At 39.2% G+C, this 16,887-nt stretch overlaps 1 protein-coding gene across 1 annotated transcript; it reads right to left on the bottom strand.

Annotated features, from left to right (window-relative positions):
- Positions 1-4,920: 4,920 nt before the first annotated feature.
- pde11al (phosphodiesterase 11a, like) lies at positions 4,921-14,395 on the bottom strand. The gene is made up of 20 exons (XM_027287082.1): positions 13,213-14,395; positions 12,503-12,661; positions 11,100-11,189; positions 10,710-10,850; positions 10,509-10,582; positions 10,252-10,375; positions 9,877-9,952; positions 9,716-9,783; positions 9,475-9,567; positions 8,475-8,525; positions 8,148-8,294; positions 7,955-8,062; positions 7,559-7,668; positions 7,386-7,476; positions 6,602-6,702; positions 6,302-6,379; positions 6,142-6,205; positions 5,822-5,896; positions 5,638-5,721; positions 4,921-5,520 (listed from the first exon to the last, which is right to left on the bottom strand). The coding sequence occupies exons 1-20, from the start codon at positions 13,987-13,989 to the stop codon at positions 5,188-5,190; spliced, it is 2,844 nt and encodes a 947-aa protein (XP_027142883.1). The 5' UTR covers positions 13,990-14,395; the 3' UTR covers positions 4,921-5,187.
- Between the last annotated feature and the right edge of the window lie 2,492 nt (positions 14,396-16,887).

The raw sequence follows: 16,887 nt of genomic DNA, 5'->3' as shown, positions 1-16,887 counted from the left end.
AGAGAGGGAGAGAGAGAGAGAGAGAGAGAGAGAGAGGGAGAGAGAGATCAAAGACTGTGTCAGAGCCAGGCCCTGTATCAAAGATGAGGTTGGAAGGCTCTCCCTCCTCTCTCCATCCGGTTCTCCCCTGATCATCGACCCTGAGGAGAATAAACTCAATCCATGTTAAATTATAGATTAAGGCCCGGCTCTGGCTATGGCTTGGCAGCTGGCGGCTGCATGCGCGTCGAGCTGCACTGAGTCTGACACACTTCTGCTGCTGCTACTATTGCCTCACCTCGCTGCCTTATTAAAATCAACATCAAACACTCTCTACAGATGAATAACGGGATTTAAAAGAGACTGTATGAATATGTAAAGATTCTCTCTACAATGTGCTCTCAGTCAGGCTGTGGCTGTGTTTTGTTGGACTCGTGTTTCTTGGATGAGTTAACCTTTAGCTTCGCTTTTTCAGGTCACAAGTGTTTTTTTCCCTGGTAATCTTTTATTCACAGATGCACTTTGTTCTTTTTAGCTCTATGATGAGATGACTTAGAAAATCCTTGTTAATATTTTTCTGGGTATTATCTAATGGAAAGAACAAAAAGATTTTTGCTCTGCACTCTGTTCTCAAGATATTTCAAGAAGATGGTGCAATCAGAGGACGGCAAAGCATCAGATATGAAAAGACTGTATTTCAGTCACAAAAAGCTATCTATATCCATATCCACAGAGATTCAAGTATAACACAAACATTTCAGCTTTGATGCTTTGCATCACTTTTATTCTTCTCTTCTACATCAAATGAAAGAAATAAAAAAATATATTTCTAACTTCAACTTGTGATAATCAGTGACGACACAACACCACACATTGAAAAGATGATGACATCTAATAAAGAATGTAATGTTATTGTAAAATATCCACTGAGTTACTTAATATATAACCTTGTGTGTCTGTATTATTGGTGATTAGAGCAGTCTGTCACAGACCTCTTCCCTATATCTCTCAGTGCATCTAGTTTAATTATCTTATACATTACTGTGAATGTGTGTGGGAATTGTCTCTACAGCGTTGATAGTGCCACAGCAAACAGCAAAGCCACAAAGTTGTTGGCGTGTTGGTCAACCATCATCGAAAAAAGACATCTGAATTTTAAGCCCATCTCCTTTTTAACTTCTATCCCTTCTTTTGTCATCAGACTTATAATCTGTGTGCTGTGTCTGCTGCAGTAATTGTAAACAATAGCCATGGAAATCTTTTGTTTATTTTGGTTTGACCCTGCAGTCAGCTGGGGCCTTTCTATGGGAGTTTGGATATTCTTCCTGTGTCTGCGTAGTATCTCTCTTGGTACTGCAGGTTAACTGGTAATTCTGGTAATTCTGGTAATTCTAATTGCCCATAGGTGTGAATGTGAGCGTGAATGGTTGTTTTTCTCTGTGTCAATCCTGTGATGAACTGGTGACTTGTTCAAGTTGTACTCCGCCTCATGCCCAGAGTCAGCCGGGACTGGCACCAGCCCCCTGCAACCCTGATAAGGATCTATCCTTAGGAATAGATATATAAACCACAAATAACACAAAATGATCAGTTTCCATGCCACAGTATTTTATTCACAAAACCAGCTGGAGATTGAGTTCCTCCATTTTATCTTTCTTGTCTTCTCTAAGAATGTATTTTTAGTGGACAGTGTATAAATAGCAGGAGAAAATGCCAATTGTACATAAATATAGTCCGGTGTATGAAAAATAATGAATGTATAATTTTGGTACAGTCTGTGATCGAAAATAGAAATCTGTATCTGTTCTCAACAACAAAAATGCAGCAACGATATTGTTACATAACAACACTTAATAATTCCCTTACAGTGATTTCATGCAAAGCAAATCTCATAGGGCAGTCAAAGGCATCAATATAATGTCCAGTGTCAACATCAAACATACATGCAGTTTCAACATAATTAGCATGCTGCCCAGTCTGAACTACAAACCACTGTGTTGAATCTTAAAACAATAGAGACAAATGGACACGTGTACACACCCTGTTTTAAAAAAAACCTTAAAACCTCCATTTAGGCATTTGAAATACTTTATGTACAATACTGAAGTCTTCTGAAGGCATAGTTCAGCTTTTAGAGATTTTCTGCTTCTCACTCAGAATGAGAAAAACTCATGGATGTTTTTCATGCTGCTGTGTGCAGTTTAATATGGCAGCGTATTGCAAAAAAAACAAAAACAAATCAGTATCATGTTTAAATGTCAAATGTTTGAAAATATGTTTTTGCCTTATATAAGAACATATAACATTTTGACATTATTTTGATATAAAAACTGAATTAAACACTATCTATCTTGTTATAACATGAAACACTTCATGTTATAACGTGATAACTTATGTTATTAAAATGTGAAACCTAACCTAAATTCAGATAAATAGTAGGCTGTTCTTAAAGTTAAAAAGATAGTTTCTCTTGTATGTTGTTATAATGAGAAAATGTGTTGTTATAACAATAAACTATTCATGTTATAACGCAATACTGATCCATTTTCCTTTTTCTGGTGTGGCAGCAATACTGAACAATAAAATTTGTCTAACTCTACTCTGCTAATGCATATTTATAGAGTCATCACTCACATCCTGAGGGTTTATTGTAATACATTGTACTCATTAGCCTAGCAATAACAACTACAGTTACATCTGAGGGCATGTAAAGAGAAAGTAAATCAGGCATTTGATAATTTTTTTAAATGAACATTGCATGTGTTTTTCTCACTCAATAGATGTTCCAAAAACCTAAACTCTACCTTTACAGTAACTTACTTTCTCATAAGACAAAACCATTTGTTTTCCTGCGTGTCAGAATTTTTTAAGGAATTATGTTACATACACACATACGCAGAAGTTTAACCTCAATTCACACCTTTAACCCTTTAACTTTAACCAGGAACTCAGAAATTACACTTTGCATCATTAGGAACAGACTTTCATCCCTTGTGAGGACTACTGGTCCCAACAAGGTAATGTCTGTGAAAAGGTCCCCAAAAGGTGACATCTGCGCACGCACACACACACACACACACACACACACACACACACACACACACACACACACACAGCCTGAGGATTTTATCAGCCACCTTCCTTACAAAATCAATACACCAACATTTGGCCTTTCACACAGCCTCATTTCTTACCTAAATATGCAAGGTTTTAGAGTTGTCACGATACCAAAATGACTAACCACGATACTATACCAGACAAAGTATCACGGTTCCGGGTATTATCGTTATACTGCGGCCTTTTTTTATTATTATTATTTTTATGAACTGAATGTATTTGCACAAGTTATAAATACTTATTAATTACTTATAATGTTGTTTGGTGCATAATAAACATAATACTGGTGAAGTAAGAATTAGACTGAAACAAGTCTGAAACAACGAGTTTGTTTTTTTGAGCAAAATTAGTGGTGCCAGGTGCTTCTGCCATGGTGAGTGTGTTGTCTCGTGTTTGTGACTGTTAGCCGTGCGCGCGTCTGGGCAAGACAGAACTTTCGCTTCGAATTTCTATCAAAGCGGAGAGCTGTTTTCATGGAGTTCGTTCTTGCCGGCAGAACACACGAACAGCCAATCAGCTAACAGAAAGGCAGACCCAGCGTGCGGAAATAGTAACAGGCAAACAGCCAATCATTTAGCAACTGTGTAGTTCGGTTGCAGTAGTTGCCATGTTGGTTTGTTTACAAGGGAGTAGCATGCAGTGAGAAGCCGGGAGGAGCGTAGAGGTGGCTGCTATGTAGCGGAAACTGGCACCGATAGTATAGNCTAAATATGCAAGGTTTTAGAGTTGTCACGATACCAAAATGACTAACCACGATACTATACCAGACAAAGTGTCACGGTTCCAGGTATTATCGTGATACTGCGGCCTTTTTTAATTATTATTATTTTTATGAACTGAATGTATTTGCACAAGTTATAAATACTTATTAATTACTTATAATGTTGTTTGGTGCATAATAAACATAATACTGGTGAAGTAAGAATTAGACTGAAACAAGTCTGAAACAACGAGTTTGTTTTTTTGAGCAAAATTAGTGGTGCCAGGTGCTTCTGCCATGGTGAGTGTGTTGTCTCGTGTTTGTGACTGTTAGCCGTGCGCGCGTCTGGGCAAGACAGAACTTTAGCTTCGAATTTCTATCAAAGCGGAGAGCTGTTTTCATGGAGTTTGTTCTTGCCGGCAGAAACACACGAACAGCCAATCAGCTAACAGACGGGCAGACCCAGCGTGCGGAAACAGTAACAGGCAAACAGCCAATCATTTAGCAACTGTATTGTTCGGTTGCAGTAGGTGCCGTGTTGGTTTGTTTACAAGGGAGTAGCATGCAGTGAGAAGCCGGGAGGAGCGTAGAGGCGGCCGCTGTGTAGCGGAAACTGGCACCGGTAGTATAGTGATCCACGGTAGTACCGTCGTGTAGAATTTCTAGTATAGTAGGAAGTAGGTACCGTGAGTATCGTGCAACTCTACAAGGTTTTCAACTATGTAGCAATGTACATCACTGCTCTGATATATACATGCAATTCACAGAACAATTGGACGACCAAAGGCTCAGTGAACCTACAAACACTGAAAATAAAGACATGCAGCCAAAGGATTTGCAACTGAGGTAAGACAGCCTATTAGTAAGTAACATTCAGGAACAAAGTCATGCTCCGGTCTACATTCAAAATGGCAATTCATGTGACAGAGAGAAATCACAGTGATTCCTTTATGTTTTGTAAAGGCAATCTAATGGGCTTGTGGTTTTGAGGCAGTTCCCATTACAAAACATTACAGTAATAAGTGGCCCTCTTTGGTTTTAACAGTAGTCTCTCATTCTTATAAATCTCAGTAATGAAAAGCTTCCAGATAGATAGATAGATAGATAGATAGATAGAAAGAAAGAGAGAGAGAGAGAGAGAGAGAGAGAGAGAGGGAGAGAAACATGGGAATCTGCCCTTTAAATATAGTTCGACCAACAGGAATTATTCACGCTCCTGAGTTTAACACAGTGACACTTGGGAGAACCAGCAGATGAAAACTGCGTTTCATTTACCCAGACTTTTTAAAAATCGTTTTAGGGTAGTCCATGTGTTAGAAAATCACAGAGTATGGGAAAAGTCCCATGTGAGCCATTTAATGGATACACCTATAATTAACACTTAGCTTGCTTTACTTCATTCCTGCAGCTGTTATGTTGCCAGCTGATGCTTGATTATCATCATAGGAACCTTTGTTCACTCTGGACCGCACATCTTGACTGCACTCAGACTTTGACCTAACCTTGGTGTTTTTAACCAGCTTTAGAGTCTCTTTGGAGTCTGGGTGCTGATTGGTTCCTGTGTATTCATTAGACTTGGGACTCCGATCTGATTCAGGACTCTGATTGGACAGTGAGGCTCTGCGTCTCTGCTGATAGGACAAGCAGAGGTCTTGCCATTTATTTCGATTGGCATCTATCCCATCTACCATTGGCTGCAATTTCCTGTTGAGCTTCAACAATGCCTGGGAGGAGACACAGGAGTGTAAAGTTGGTATTCGTGCTTTCAAATAATGCTCTTGTTTTAGCTATTTTTTAAATGAGGTCCACATGAAACATTATATACATAAATATATATGTACCTGGTAAAGGGGTTTACATATCCCATCTATCCACTCCAGTTGTAAGGCAGGTAGTTCATCTTTACGATTGCGGTCAAATATGGCCTACAGAGAGATGACAATCCTTTGTCATCCATGACCAAAAATATTGATCATAGACAGAAATCTCATTGATATATAAGACTTTGAAAGCTTGCTTACTTACCGCTGGGGTCAACTTAAGCTCAGACCGTTCTCTGTCACCTTGTTCAAAGAATTCACTTGTCACCAGCTCTGCAACCTTGGGACATGAATGCCAACCATCGTTTTTTAATTAGTTTTCTCAAATTTAGGAGAACATTTTAATCATAAAATATGGGCTACTTTTGAGTGATTTAGCACAAAAATTTCTGGTGTTTTTCAGGGACAGCATGTAAACAGGTCTTTTTTTTTTTTCTTTTTTTTTACCTAATTCCACCTATATTGTTATATTACCAAGCACTCAGACATGAAGCTATGAGCTTTGAACTTGATAGAGAATAAAACCTGTTTGGATATCTTCCAAGGACGAGTGACGGCCCCCAGATCGCATGCTGTCATCAGCATAGACCTGTTGATGACAGAAGACATAAACTCATTTTTAGCTCCTCTTCACAACCATCAAGTGATTTTGGCACAAGACATTTTGTAGCACAAAGGCAGAAACCTGAGAACTTCTCTGTGTCCTTCATCTGTCCAGCTGAATTCTCCCGACAGAACACATTCAAAGAACTTGGTTCTGCGCCTTACAAAGCAAAGAGACAGTCAAGGATACAGAAAATATAAAAAGGCAAAAGAACAGGATGTTTTTACCACACAAGCACTTTGCAAAAATAATAAATATAAACAACAATATTCTAATTACATGTAAGAATCTACCCAGTGATCTCTAATAAACTATTTCAGTTTGACTTTTTATCAGTCATGAACTACTTGCAGTTCTGAATCCATTAAAAAGACCACTTACTCAAAGTGCAATGTAAGGTCTGTGGAGAGAATAGCCTGCTTCAATAGTTGCATCATGTTGCTATATTCTTTAGAGCAGAGGTTTGCAAAGATATTGTGACCCTGTGAGAAAATAAAATACAATAGCATACAGTAGGCACATACACAAAAGCAGGCAAGGATGAGTGATAGTAGCTAAAATGTCTCCTTACAGCCACTGCAATGATAAAGTCATCCATCACTGTCAAAGGAAACCCTCATTATCATGTTAATTAGCAACGTGTATAGACTTTCTCTGTCCTCTGTTAAAAGAAATCATTAGGGAACACAGTTCCTAATGATCAAACTGATCGACACTGATGAGAAAGCAGTCTCAAAACATCATAGTGGTCACTGCTGCCAGCTACCAGCAAGCAGTTTGTACTCAGCCCCATCCCAGTGGCTTTCTGGTAGTCCAGCACTCTAAGACCCAAGATCAGGATGATCATGGATGATTAGGTGTTTTTTTTGCTACACTTTTATTATATTTTTATTGTGTACATTGTGTTTCATATTTATTTTCTTGTTGAGTTAGATGTATCTGGAGTATCTACAGACTGACGTTACAAAATAGCCAAAGGCTCTGGCTTGTGGAATTGAGCCATAATTGCAGAGATAACATAACACAAACATTAAATAAATACAACATAATGCAATACTTGTTTCTCCACCATTATATTTCCATACAGCCCAATAAAGGGAAAATGAAAAGGAAGATCTTTCAGAAGTCCTTTCACATTATAATTATATAAGAATATTGATCTGACCTCACTTTGTAGGATCATGACTGCATGGTTGAAATGATGATGCTCCAGGGTGGCTGAGGTTCCATAAAGCAGAGCCAGAGCGGAACCCGTCCTGCACAAAAAACAGAGCAGGGAACTTTCAGTCACCTATACGACACCTGTTCATCATCGTACTTTAGCCTTAGGTCACTTACTTGGCTTGAAACGCATTGTTGGTGCCTCGGTGGTCCAAGTCATGACACAGACAGCCCACCATCAGTGCCAGTATCTCTGCATCTGATAGGACATCCTGGAAATTGGCTGTCTACCGAAAGTAAAGCAGAAAGCCTTATTCCTACCCAAACATTTAGCAAAGTCAATGACAACACTCATTAGGGTGGGCCAGAATAGGAAAGGAAAGAGATGGGATGGAATGGGATAGCATAGGATGGGAAAATCTTCTTATTTCTCACAGTCAGTATCATATATACAATCATATATTCTGTATCTTCTGTCTCTTCTTTGCAATTATATGATGTTTTCACTGAACGAAAAATTCAAACCTAAGACTCCACAGCTGCACCATTTCGTCGATGCATCTTGAAACTTACTGTGATCATAATGAACATGCACTGCGACACATTAAAGGCATGCCGCCAGTTATGATATGCCACGGTTCGATAGTTCTTCCTCACAGTCAGAAGCCAGCGGCACAAAACCTACAACACAACATGACATACAGGTCATATGCATAGATATATACTATGGACACCTGATATTACAGGAAATATTCCAGGGCCTTACCTCATAGTCAATTTTAAACTTTTGGACAACACCAAATTCCAGAAACATCCGAAGTGACGCGGTGATCATGGCGTCATTGTCCAAAGAGAAGTCATTGAAGTGAAACTCATCGATGCCTAACTCACTGCTCAGGGGGATCTTAGCTGCCTTAGGGGAAAAGACAGAGCTGTCAGTCACACAGTGCCAGTAAGGGAGGAAGCATTAAATCACATTGCAGACAGTTTAAAAACTGCACTTCACCTTCAATCATTCAGGTTCAGATTTCATACATTCAGAAAGTTAGTATATGATATGAATATGAATGTTGTTTTCTATATCTTCTTTTACCTTTAGTCTGTCAACTTCTACCTTGGAGCAGGTTGCATGGTAGGACAGCATCTGGATAAAAAAAGAAATCATGCAAAACAGTTATATATAGAAAATGAAGATTCTGATTCTGATTCATGAAAATCCTTTAATTAGTTAAGAACAACTCTAAAACAAAAAGTCACTCATTGCTGCAGAAGATGTTCAATATGTTCCAAGAATTTTGACGTGAACAAGCTTTCCTATTTATCTTGTCACATAATCTGGATCAAAGAAAGCACATCTCTGCTTTTAAAACCAATTTGTTGCTATATTTTGAGTCTCCTGACAGAAAGAAAAAAAATCCATCAGGTGTTTAAAGAAACAGCAAAGATTACATGATAGAAAAACAAGAGTGTGTGTCGCCTTTGATGAGAGCTGAGCAGACTGGCACATGTATTTATCATGAATTATTGAAAGCAGCTGAAATATTTATGGTAGAGAAGCTGAACCATGTTTGCTGTGGATAATGTGACTGCTCAGGTTAGATACCGGGCAGTGGAGCAGAACGCAGATAGAGACACTAATGAACCTCTTTTAAGATTAGCATTAATTAGTGACCACGTTCCTCTTCAATTACTATTCTGTGATACACTCTGAAATGACATTAGAGGTGAAAATCAGTTAATATAAAGTTTAATATTTTCTCAGTGATTAAACCCCTTTAATTTAGCATTTTAATTGATTTATGGTTTAAAGTTCCACAGTTATAGCTTATTTTGAGCATTTTTATAGTCATATGGTTTAAATACTCATTTACAATACATTCATGGTATTCCCATTGAGTGCAGAGACTCAAAATTCCCACCATGAGCAAGCACTTGGTGACAGTGGCAGGGAAAAACTGTACCTTTGTACTATTTTTGTAATTCGGATATCTCACATTTTGAAGGGTTAGGGTTAGGGTTAGGGTTATATATAAATATTCTATGTCTTCCAAAGTGGTGTGGTGATGGTTTTGTTTGTTGTAAGGAGGTCTTACATCCAGTGCTACAGACTGCTTGGCCCATGTCTTCTTAACTTGGTTGTACATCATAGTGTTGTTGATTCCAAGTCCACAGAATATTACAAATGCCTGTAAGGAAAAAACAGAGAAAAACACATAAAAGGAACCCAAGGATATGAATAATGTGTATCCAGTGTAACAATGAACACATTTTCTATGATGTTGTTTTGATCGAACAGCTGCAATCAGAGTCATGCAAAAAAAAAAAAAAACTAACCTCAAACAGTCTCTGATCTGCATCATTGAAGGTCTTCCTGTCCAGGCGATTTAGAATTTGTGCGACGCCTGTAGAAAACACACACACACATCATTACTGTAAGTCGAACATGAAAACTGGTTTTTCCACAAGGACAAATTGATTATTTCCGGTGAACTTACCAATTATCTGATGAGTTCGATTCCAGATAGGGACACATAACACTGATCTGATGTGAAACCCTGAGGCCTGATCTGCCTGTAGAGGGAGGAGACCGTCACAACGGATCAAGAGCACAATAGCATCTATGAACGTTAACGTAGCTTTAAATCATTTTACAGCAACATTTTGACCTCATTGACTGATTTTAAACATCATGTTACAAATGTAAATTCACTTGTGCTCACAAGTACTGTGACAAATACATTTTTTTTCGTATCTGTTGGTGTTTGTACTGTGTCTGTGTCTACTTACTGCAGTCCCAAGCATGTACAGTATGTGTCCATGCATTTGTGTGAGTTCTAATAGGTCTAAAAAGGAGACCACTGTGTCCACACCTCAGCATCAAAGCGTGGGTCCTGACACACATCACTGATGTTAACAGGCAGTCCTGTGGAAGCCACCAGCTCAGCAATGCTGTTATTGATCAGCCAATCAGAGCAAGATAGCTTCTCCATGCTGATGAGGCCAACGAGACAAACAAAGAAGGCTCAGGCAGTTAAAAGTGCAACAAAACAGCAGTGGACTGTATCCATTAATAGTTTGTTACTGTTGTGGTATTCCCCTAAGATATAATCACTCTGTAATAATCTTTTTTTTTAACCTGATGTCATGGTCCATGTTGCACAGTGGAGACATGAGCTCAAATGTCTTGGAGAACTTCACAACCTATAGGAGAGATGAGTATTATCACAACTAGAGTTTTGCACGAGAAAGGATCGGTAGAGTAAGTTAAAGTAAATGAATCTGTGAGGAAGGAAAAACCGAAAAGCTGATAAAGAGTCAGAGGTCTCACGGGTGAATCAATGTCTTCAAGGAGAAGCACAGAGCAGCGCTCACACTGCAGGAGGGTTAGTGCTCGCTGCATAATCTTCCTTACAATCTTCTCCAGGTCAGTCTGCTCCTCAAACAGATCGTTGACCACCTCCAGCAGAGCCTGTGGCCACGACAAAGGACACAGATGACTTTTATTCATTGCACAGTGCAGACAGTGAAGGGTGAAATCCCTTCAGTGATAACATTGTGACTAATAAATAGCTAGTATACATGTAAGACATGCTGGTGTGTCTGAAAGTGAAGTTTGGTTGCTGTTATCTATTTTCTTTAATTAGGTATAAAAGTTTCAGTGTTACTGTTAATTATGGACTGGCTATAAAACAATCAAACATTCATTACATTCTCTTACCCTACTTCTTTCATACTCCTTGCGAGACTCAGAAAACAACTTGGCATTAGAAATCGATATCCCACAGAATGGTAGATACATCTGCAGTACCTGAGTATCAAAAGTACAAAAAAGTGGTAAGAGGCATGCATAAACTATAAATGTTAGCTAATTATGTGCTAAGAAAAAGGGCATAGAAACAGGTAAGAGAAAAGGATAGAGTACATGTGAATGGGGAAAGTCATGATGGTCTTAGCTGCTTCTCTGCACAAATTTCTCTCAAATAGATTCCCTGTTAATGAAATATTGATTTAGGGACAGAAGCATTTAGAAAGACGTCAAGGACCCTTAAATGTCTAGCTAAGCTGGCAGATCACAGTGTTTTTCTATTTTCAGCTTCTCTGTTGTTTAAAAGTAGTTACTGCTTTGTTGCTTTGCTTGAGCTTTATTTAGAGTTTTGTTTTAAATTTAGATAAAGCAAAATCATTAAAAGAAAAACTATTACTGCCAACTAAAAACTTTGTTTAAAGTTGTTTTTCTTTGAAGTAAAGGCCTCATGACAGAATAAAGTCAGAATAAGAAAGAATAAATGATTTTCCACAACTTTATTCTGCCACCTTGTGGACAAATTGCTGCATTTCAGTGCAGGTGAACACCTGCAAACACAACCGTTTAAACATAACTGTTTTGATTTGTACTAACAGCAAAGACTTAATGCACCAGCATATGTCAAGAGATCTGTCAAAGTCAAGAAAATCAAATATAGATTTTCTTGACTTTTCATTTCAGTGTCTCACACACACAGTCTGTCAAATGTGCACCTTTGCTTTTTTTTTTTTTATTGCCAAGCCAGACACAGCCAACAGCTTTTCACATGAGCGAGATACACTATTACTTGCATCATCAACAAACTGGGAGAATGAAATTGTATTCATAAGCTGTGGAAATGTAAATGAAGCTAAAACATGCAGATTCTAGTCAACTCATTTCAATTGGATTGCTCGGGGAGCAATTGAAAGTGCATACGCTCAAAATGTGCTTCCTAAGTGTGTCTATATATTGCACAGCCAGACATATTTAATGTTCCACACTTGAGTAAGAAGTTGACCTCCTCCTTTCACTTTTCTGGTTGTTTCCTTCAGAGGGAACACTTCTGCTCTCTCCACAGCCATTAAAAAGATTCACAGTACAAACAGTGGTTTAGCTGCATGGCTCAAGAGTTTCTGTGCAATTAGTGTGAGTGTTGGGAAGGGGATACACCATGCTCCACAAGAATCCAATTCTAACTCCGTCTCCACAATGCCCTAATGGTCACACCAACCACACTAATACTGAAGATGACACACGCATGAGGATGTGGAAATCCCCTGGAAAGATAAATCTGATTAATGTTTTTTCAACTGAAAGACATAACTGAGCCTCACCTTCTCATCATCCTCAGTAAAGGGTGTGCCCATGGGATTCTTGTTGATTGCTTGCACAACACCAATGACTTCTCCATCGCTGTTACAGATGGCCATGCAGAGGATGGACTGAGTCTTATAGCCTGTTAATTTGTCTATCTCATCACTGAAGCGGTGGTCCTGGAATAGCCATCACATAAAAAACACATTTACACATTTATTAAACATGACCGATACCACATTAATCACACTAAATGTCTAGACTGCATGGCCACGTTGTCCCACAACATTTTGGTTTTACGCACTTGTGTCACGTACAATAAAGCAGCCCTGACCCAATTGTTAGGTGTGAGTCTTGTTTTTACTATAAGCAGAAACTATAATACTCCTCGCTGACACATATCTACACTATTGCAGTAATAGACCTCAGGGGGATCATCATGTTGCCTTAGCCTCCCAAGCAGCCCAGGGCCATGATATAATGATGTGGAGCGCAACTGGTAGTGAATAAAACGAGATGTGGCTTGTGGGAAACTGTGAGGATTCCAGCGCTTGCTTCCACTTTTTTATGTATGAATGTGGCCAACAGGGAGTTTACTGTGACTACCAGTTACACATCGATTATAGCTTCTAAATATCTTAATAGCTCGATTACTGTAAATCCCCCTGTATAAACTTTTATCAAAGTATAATAATACATAATCAAATATCATATATAGGTTAAAATGTACCTCATATGCGTTGGAGATGTTTACGGTTTCTCCATGCTCTGCCACATATCCAATGATACCCTTTCCCCATGGCACCTGCACTTCATTGGAGTTTAGGGTGCTGGAGGATGGTCTGACAGTGGTGCCTGAATGCACATCAAAGAATTTGGACACCAGTGTCCTCTTGTGCGCTGGTCCCTCAACAAGGAAAAGCGAACACCTGTCTGCATCCACCAGTATACACACGTTGATCAAGATCTTATAACTGAGGTTGGTCAAGTCCAAATCATTGGAGATATCCTTCACTAACTCCAAGAAAAACTCCCTCTCGTTGGTTTCCTTAAGTCTGTATTTGTAGTCGATGGCGCTGGATGCATACTGAGGCACGTTGACCCTGGACTCCAGCAGAGCGCTCAGGATGTGCGCGGTGGTCGGAGGCAGGGAGCTGGCTTTACGCAGGAGCGCACGGCGCCTCATGCTGGACTGAGACTCGTGTTCACTCAGGCTCACATGCTCGTCGTAAGTCCGGTGTGCGGTGGTGGCTTTAGATCGGGCGAAGTTCCGTCGCAGCTCCATGTGGGACGATCTGCGCCGGAGCCCGTCCGGGTTGCTCGGCCAGAGCGGGTCCCCGGCAGCGCCTCGCCTCTCCTCTGTGGCTGTGGACACTTTCGACGGCTGATGCTCCTTCAACCATCTGCTTACCTGATCACATTTCGCCTTTCGAACGAGATACTCCTCGAAGAGATCTGGGTGGCAGTCCAAAAACGCCTCTACATCCGAGAAGTCAAATGTTGTCATGGTGAAAACAGCTGTGGGGACCAAATGAGACACTCAAATGTGAGAGAACAGGAGTTAGACGAGTAGGATGACGAGGGGATGCGGCTGCAGCTGAGCTTCTCGAAGAAGTGATGTCTTCAAAACATTTATTCATTCATCCCCCTCCGCATGAGCCAGTCCATCGTACTCTTCCCTGAAATACTGGGGAGCAGAAGTGGAAATAGATTCAGTTTATTTGAGACCGGATTGATGACGAGCAGTACAGCTGTCTGTCAAACGAGATTGAGCTGTGTCTCCAGGGAGTTCTGTGGAGTACTATGCAGAGGTGTAGAAAATAATAAGGCGCCTATATTCTCTCCTCTCTATAGAAACTGAAAAAGAAAAAAGAAAAAACTGCAGGGCAGGCTGTTGACTCGCTCTTTTTATTCCACACCACCAGAGACACTCCATGCAGGGCTCCAGTAAAAACCGAGAATGAATTTGATGTTTCATTTCCAGTTAAAGGCAGGACATAGTTTTGTGAATGTGCAGTGTGCAATAGGAGCGATGTGTTTGCTTAAAAGGGACTTAAAGCTTAAGCCAACAAGGTCAAATCTGTTTCAATAATAAAATAGTATGTGAAAAGATGAAAAGAAGTAGCCTATACATGAAAAAATACACCTGCACCTCTAGAGTGGAGATAATATACTATTTCACAAGATAGATAGATAGATAGATAGATAGATAGATAGATAGATAGATGTATTATCTTGACTCAAGTGGCACACATACCAACACACCCACACACTGGGTAACCCTAACCTTTCATTCAAGATACTTCTTCAGTTTTATAGTATTTTTTTTTACAGTATTTTAATGTGTCAGTGACTTGCTGCAAAGGCCCAAAAACTAATTTTGAAATCNGGGTAACCCTAACCTTTCATTCAAGATACTTCTTCAGTTTTATAGTATATATATATATTTTTTACAGTATTTTAATGTATCAGTGACTTGCTGCAAAGGCCCAAAAGCTAATTATGAAATCTTTCCTGTTTTAGTTTATAAAGAAATTATTTCACTTTGTGTTGTGCTCACATGGTCAATAATCTCAAAACAAATCAAATTAACAGAGACTAATTGATACACAGTAAACCTGGAGCTGGGTTATTTGGGGAGTTACGGGTTGGTTTCAGGGGTCAGAAGGAGCCAAAGCTAATTTTTTGAGTGTCTTTTTGAGTGTTTTTTTGACTCATGGGGTTTAGCTGGCAATTTGCAACGCATGAGGAGAAAATAACCAATGTCACACACTGTTTCTTTCACGGGAGGTGAATTAAGTGTTTCAGAAGTTATTGATGAGGTAACTATTAGAACTACTGATTAAGTTGGATTTCTGTTGGTGTGTATAATCCTGTAGGGGTTAAGAATGAACCTGCATCTGCTCAATACCTTTATATTGGTGAAATCACTGCAGACTGTGGCACATTTACAATGCAGCAGCAGGAAATGTAATCCGAAGAGTGGCTGTTCCGCTGGGGCAGAGCAGGGTAATTGGTTACTGGACTTAGCTTAGGCTGCTTGATAGGACTTGGGTGTTTTGCTGAGACTTTGGACAAGGTCTCTTGGGAATCCCAATTAAAAAGCAGAATGCAGAATATTGGTCTTGAGGGGGCCAACAAACAAGGCAAACCTTGCTGCTTGGAAAGCAGTACATGTCATGTCCAAGGAGAGGCAGCTGTATTGATTATAAGTCTTGGCTGCATGTTGATTGAAAACTGGTATTTAGATACAGTTTTCAGGTTTCTGATGTTTTAAAGAGTGGGGAGCGGATCGGGTTTGCTGTCCTACTTTAAAGGCCCCTTCACCTTCTCACTGAGTAATAGGATCCCACATGAAGACACTGTTTTCTGCCAAAGTTAGAACAGTTTTGAATATTTTACATGAGATATTTCTGTATCCATTTTCCCTCTGCACTTTTGTCACTGCCTCAGTTAGAAAACATCACATACCAATCAAGAACCAATCAAGGTTTAGTTACATTTATATCAGAATATGATATATTGGTGGCTTTTTGATCACTGTGAAGAAAATCAGAGTGCTGATGAGCGTAAACTCTCTAATAAATATTAGTTAAAGAAAAGTTTTTTTTAAACTTGAATTTGTTTTGTTCATGAACATTTAATATCAAAATAAAATGCTATTAGTTTTAGAATAGAGGTTTTAAAGAGCTTTAATGTTGACAATGTTGTTTTCATATTACTGTAAAAAAAATGCATCTAATAGACTTAATACCTAAATATAGAGAGGAAACCATGAGGCTTTCTGTAGTCCCCCTGTAAAATCGGGGATTATTTTGATTCACTCACTAGGGGCTGACAAAATGCGGTTCTTTAATTGGGACAAAATCTCATCAAATGGATTTGGAGGATTAACACAAATCAGAGTCCTTTGATATGAAAAGTTTTAGGAACTCTCCTGACACAAGCCATATTTTTCTTCTTCAAAAAAGAGAAAATTAATTTGGTTTTTGTCATTTTTTAACTTTCATCAGTGTCTTATGTGTAATCTGGAGCAATAAATTGGCCTTTTTCATGCAAGCTCAGTCATGGCAGAGTAACAGCACCATGGACAGTACACGTCTAGCACGTCCACTAAATCCTAGAAGACGATGTTCTACTAAATGAGCACAGAATCTCTGAATCAGCATGAGAACAGGATGATTCTCAGGACAAAATCATTTTCTAAATTAGATCGTTCCTTCGACTTTCTTTAAACAAGTTCTGTGGCTTTGTCTAAGGCAAGCAGTCTGAATGTATAACTGTTTCCATGTTGCATAGGGATGGAGACAACAAAACATGACTCCTGTAACCAAACACCAGGCACATACGGCTTGTATCTGATGTCAGCGTGTGCAGGCCGGACTCAGCTTGATTTTCATTCCAC

The sequence above is a fragment of the Larimichthys crocea genome, chromosome XIII (assembly GCF_000972845.2).
Source record: "Larimichthys crocea isolate SSNF chromosome XIII, L_crocea_2.0, whole genome shotgun sequence".
Classification (NCBI taxonomy): domain Eukaryota; kingdom Metazoa; phylum Chordata; class Actinopteri; family Sciaenidae; genus Larimichthys; species Larimichthys crocea.
Note: the sequence above shows the minus strand (reverse complement) of the source record. Positions and strands in the feature narration are given on the sequence as shown.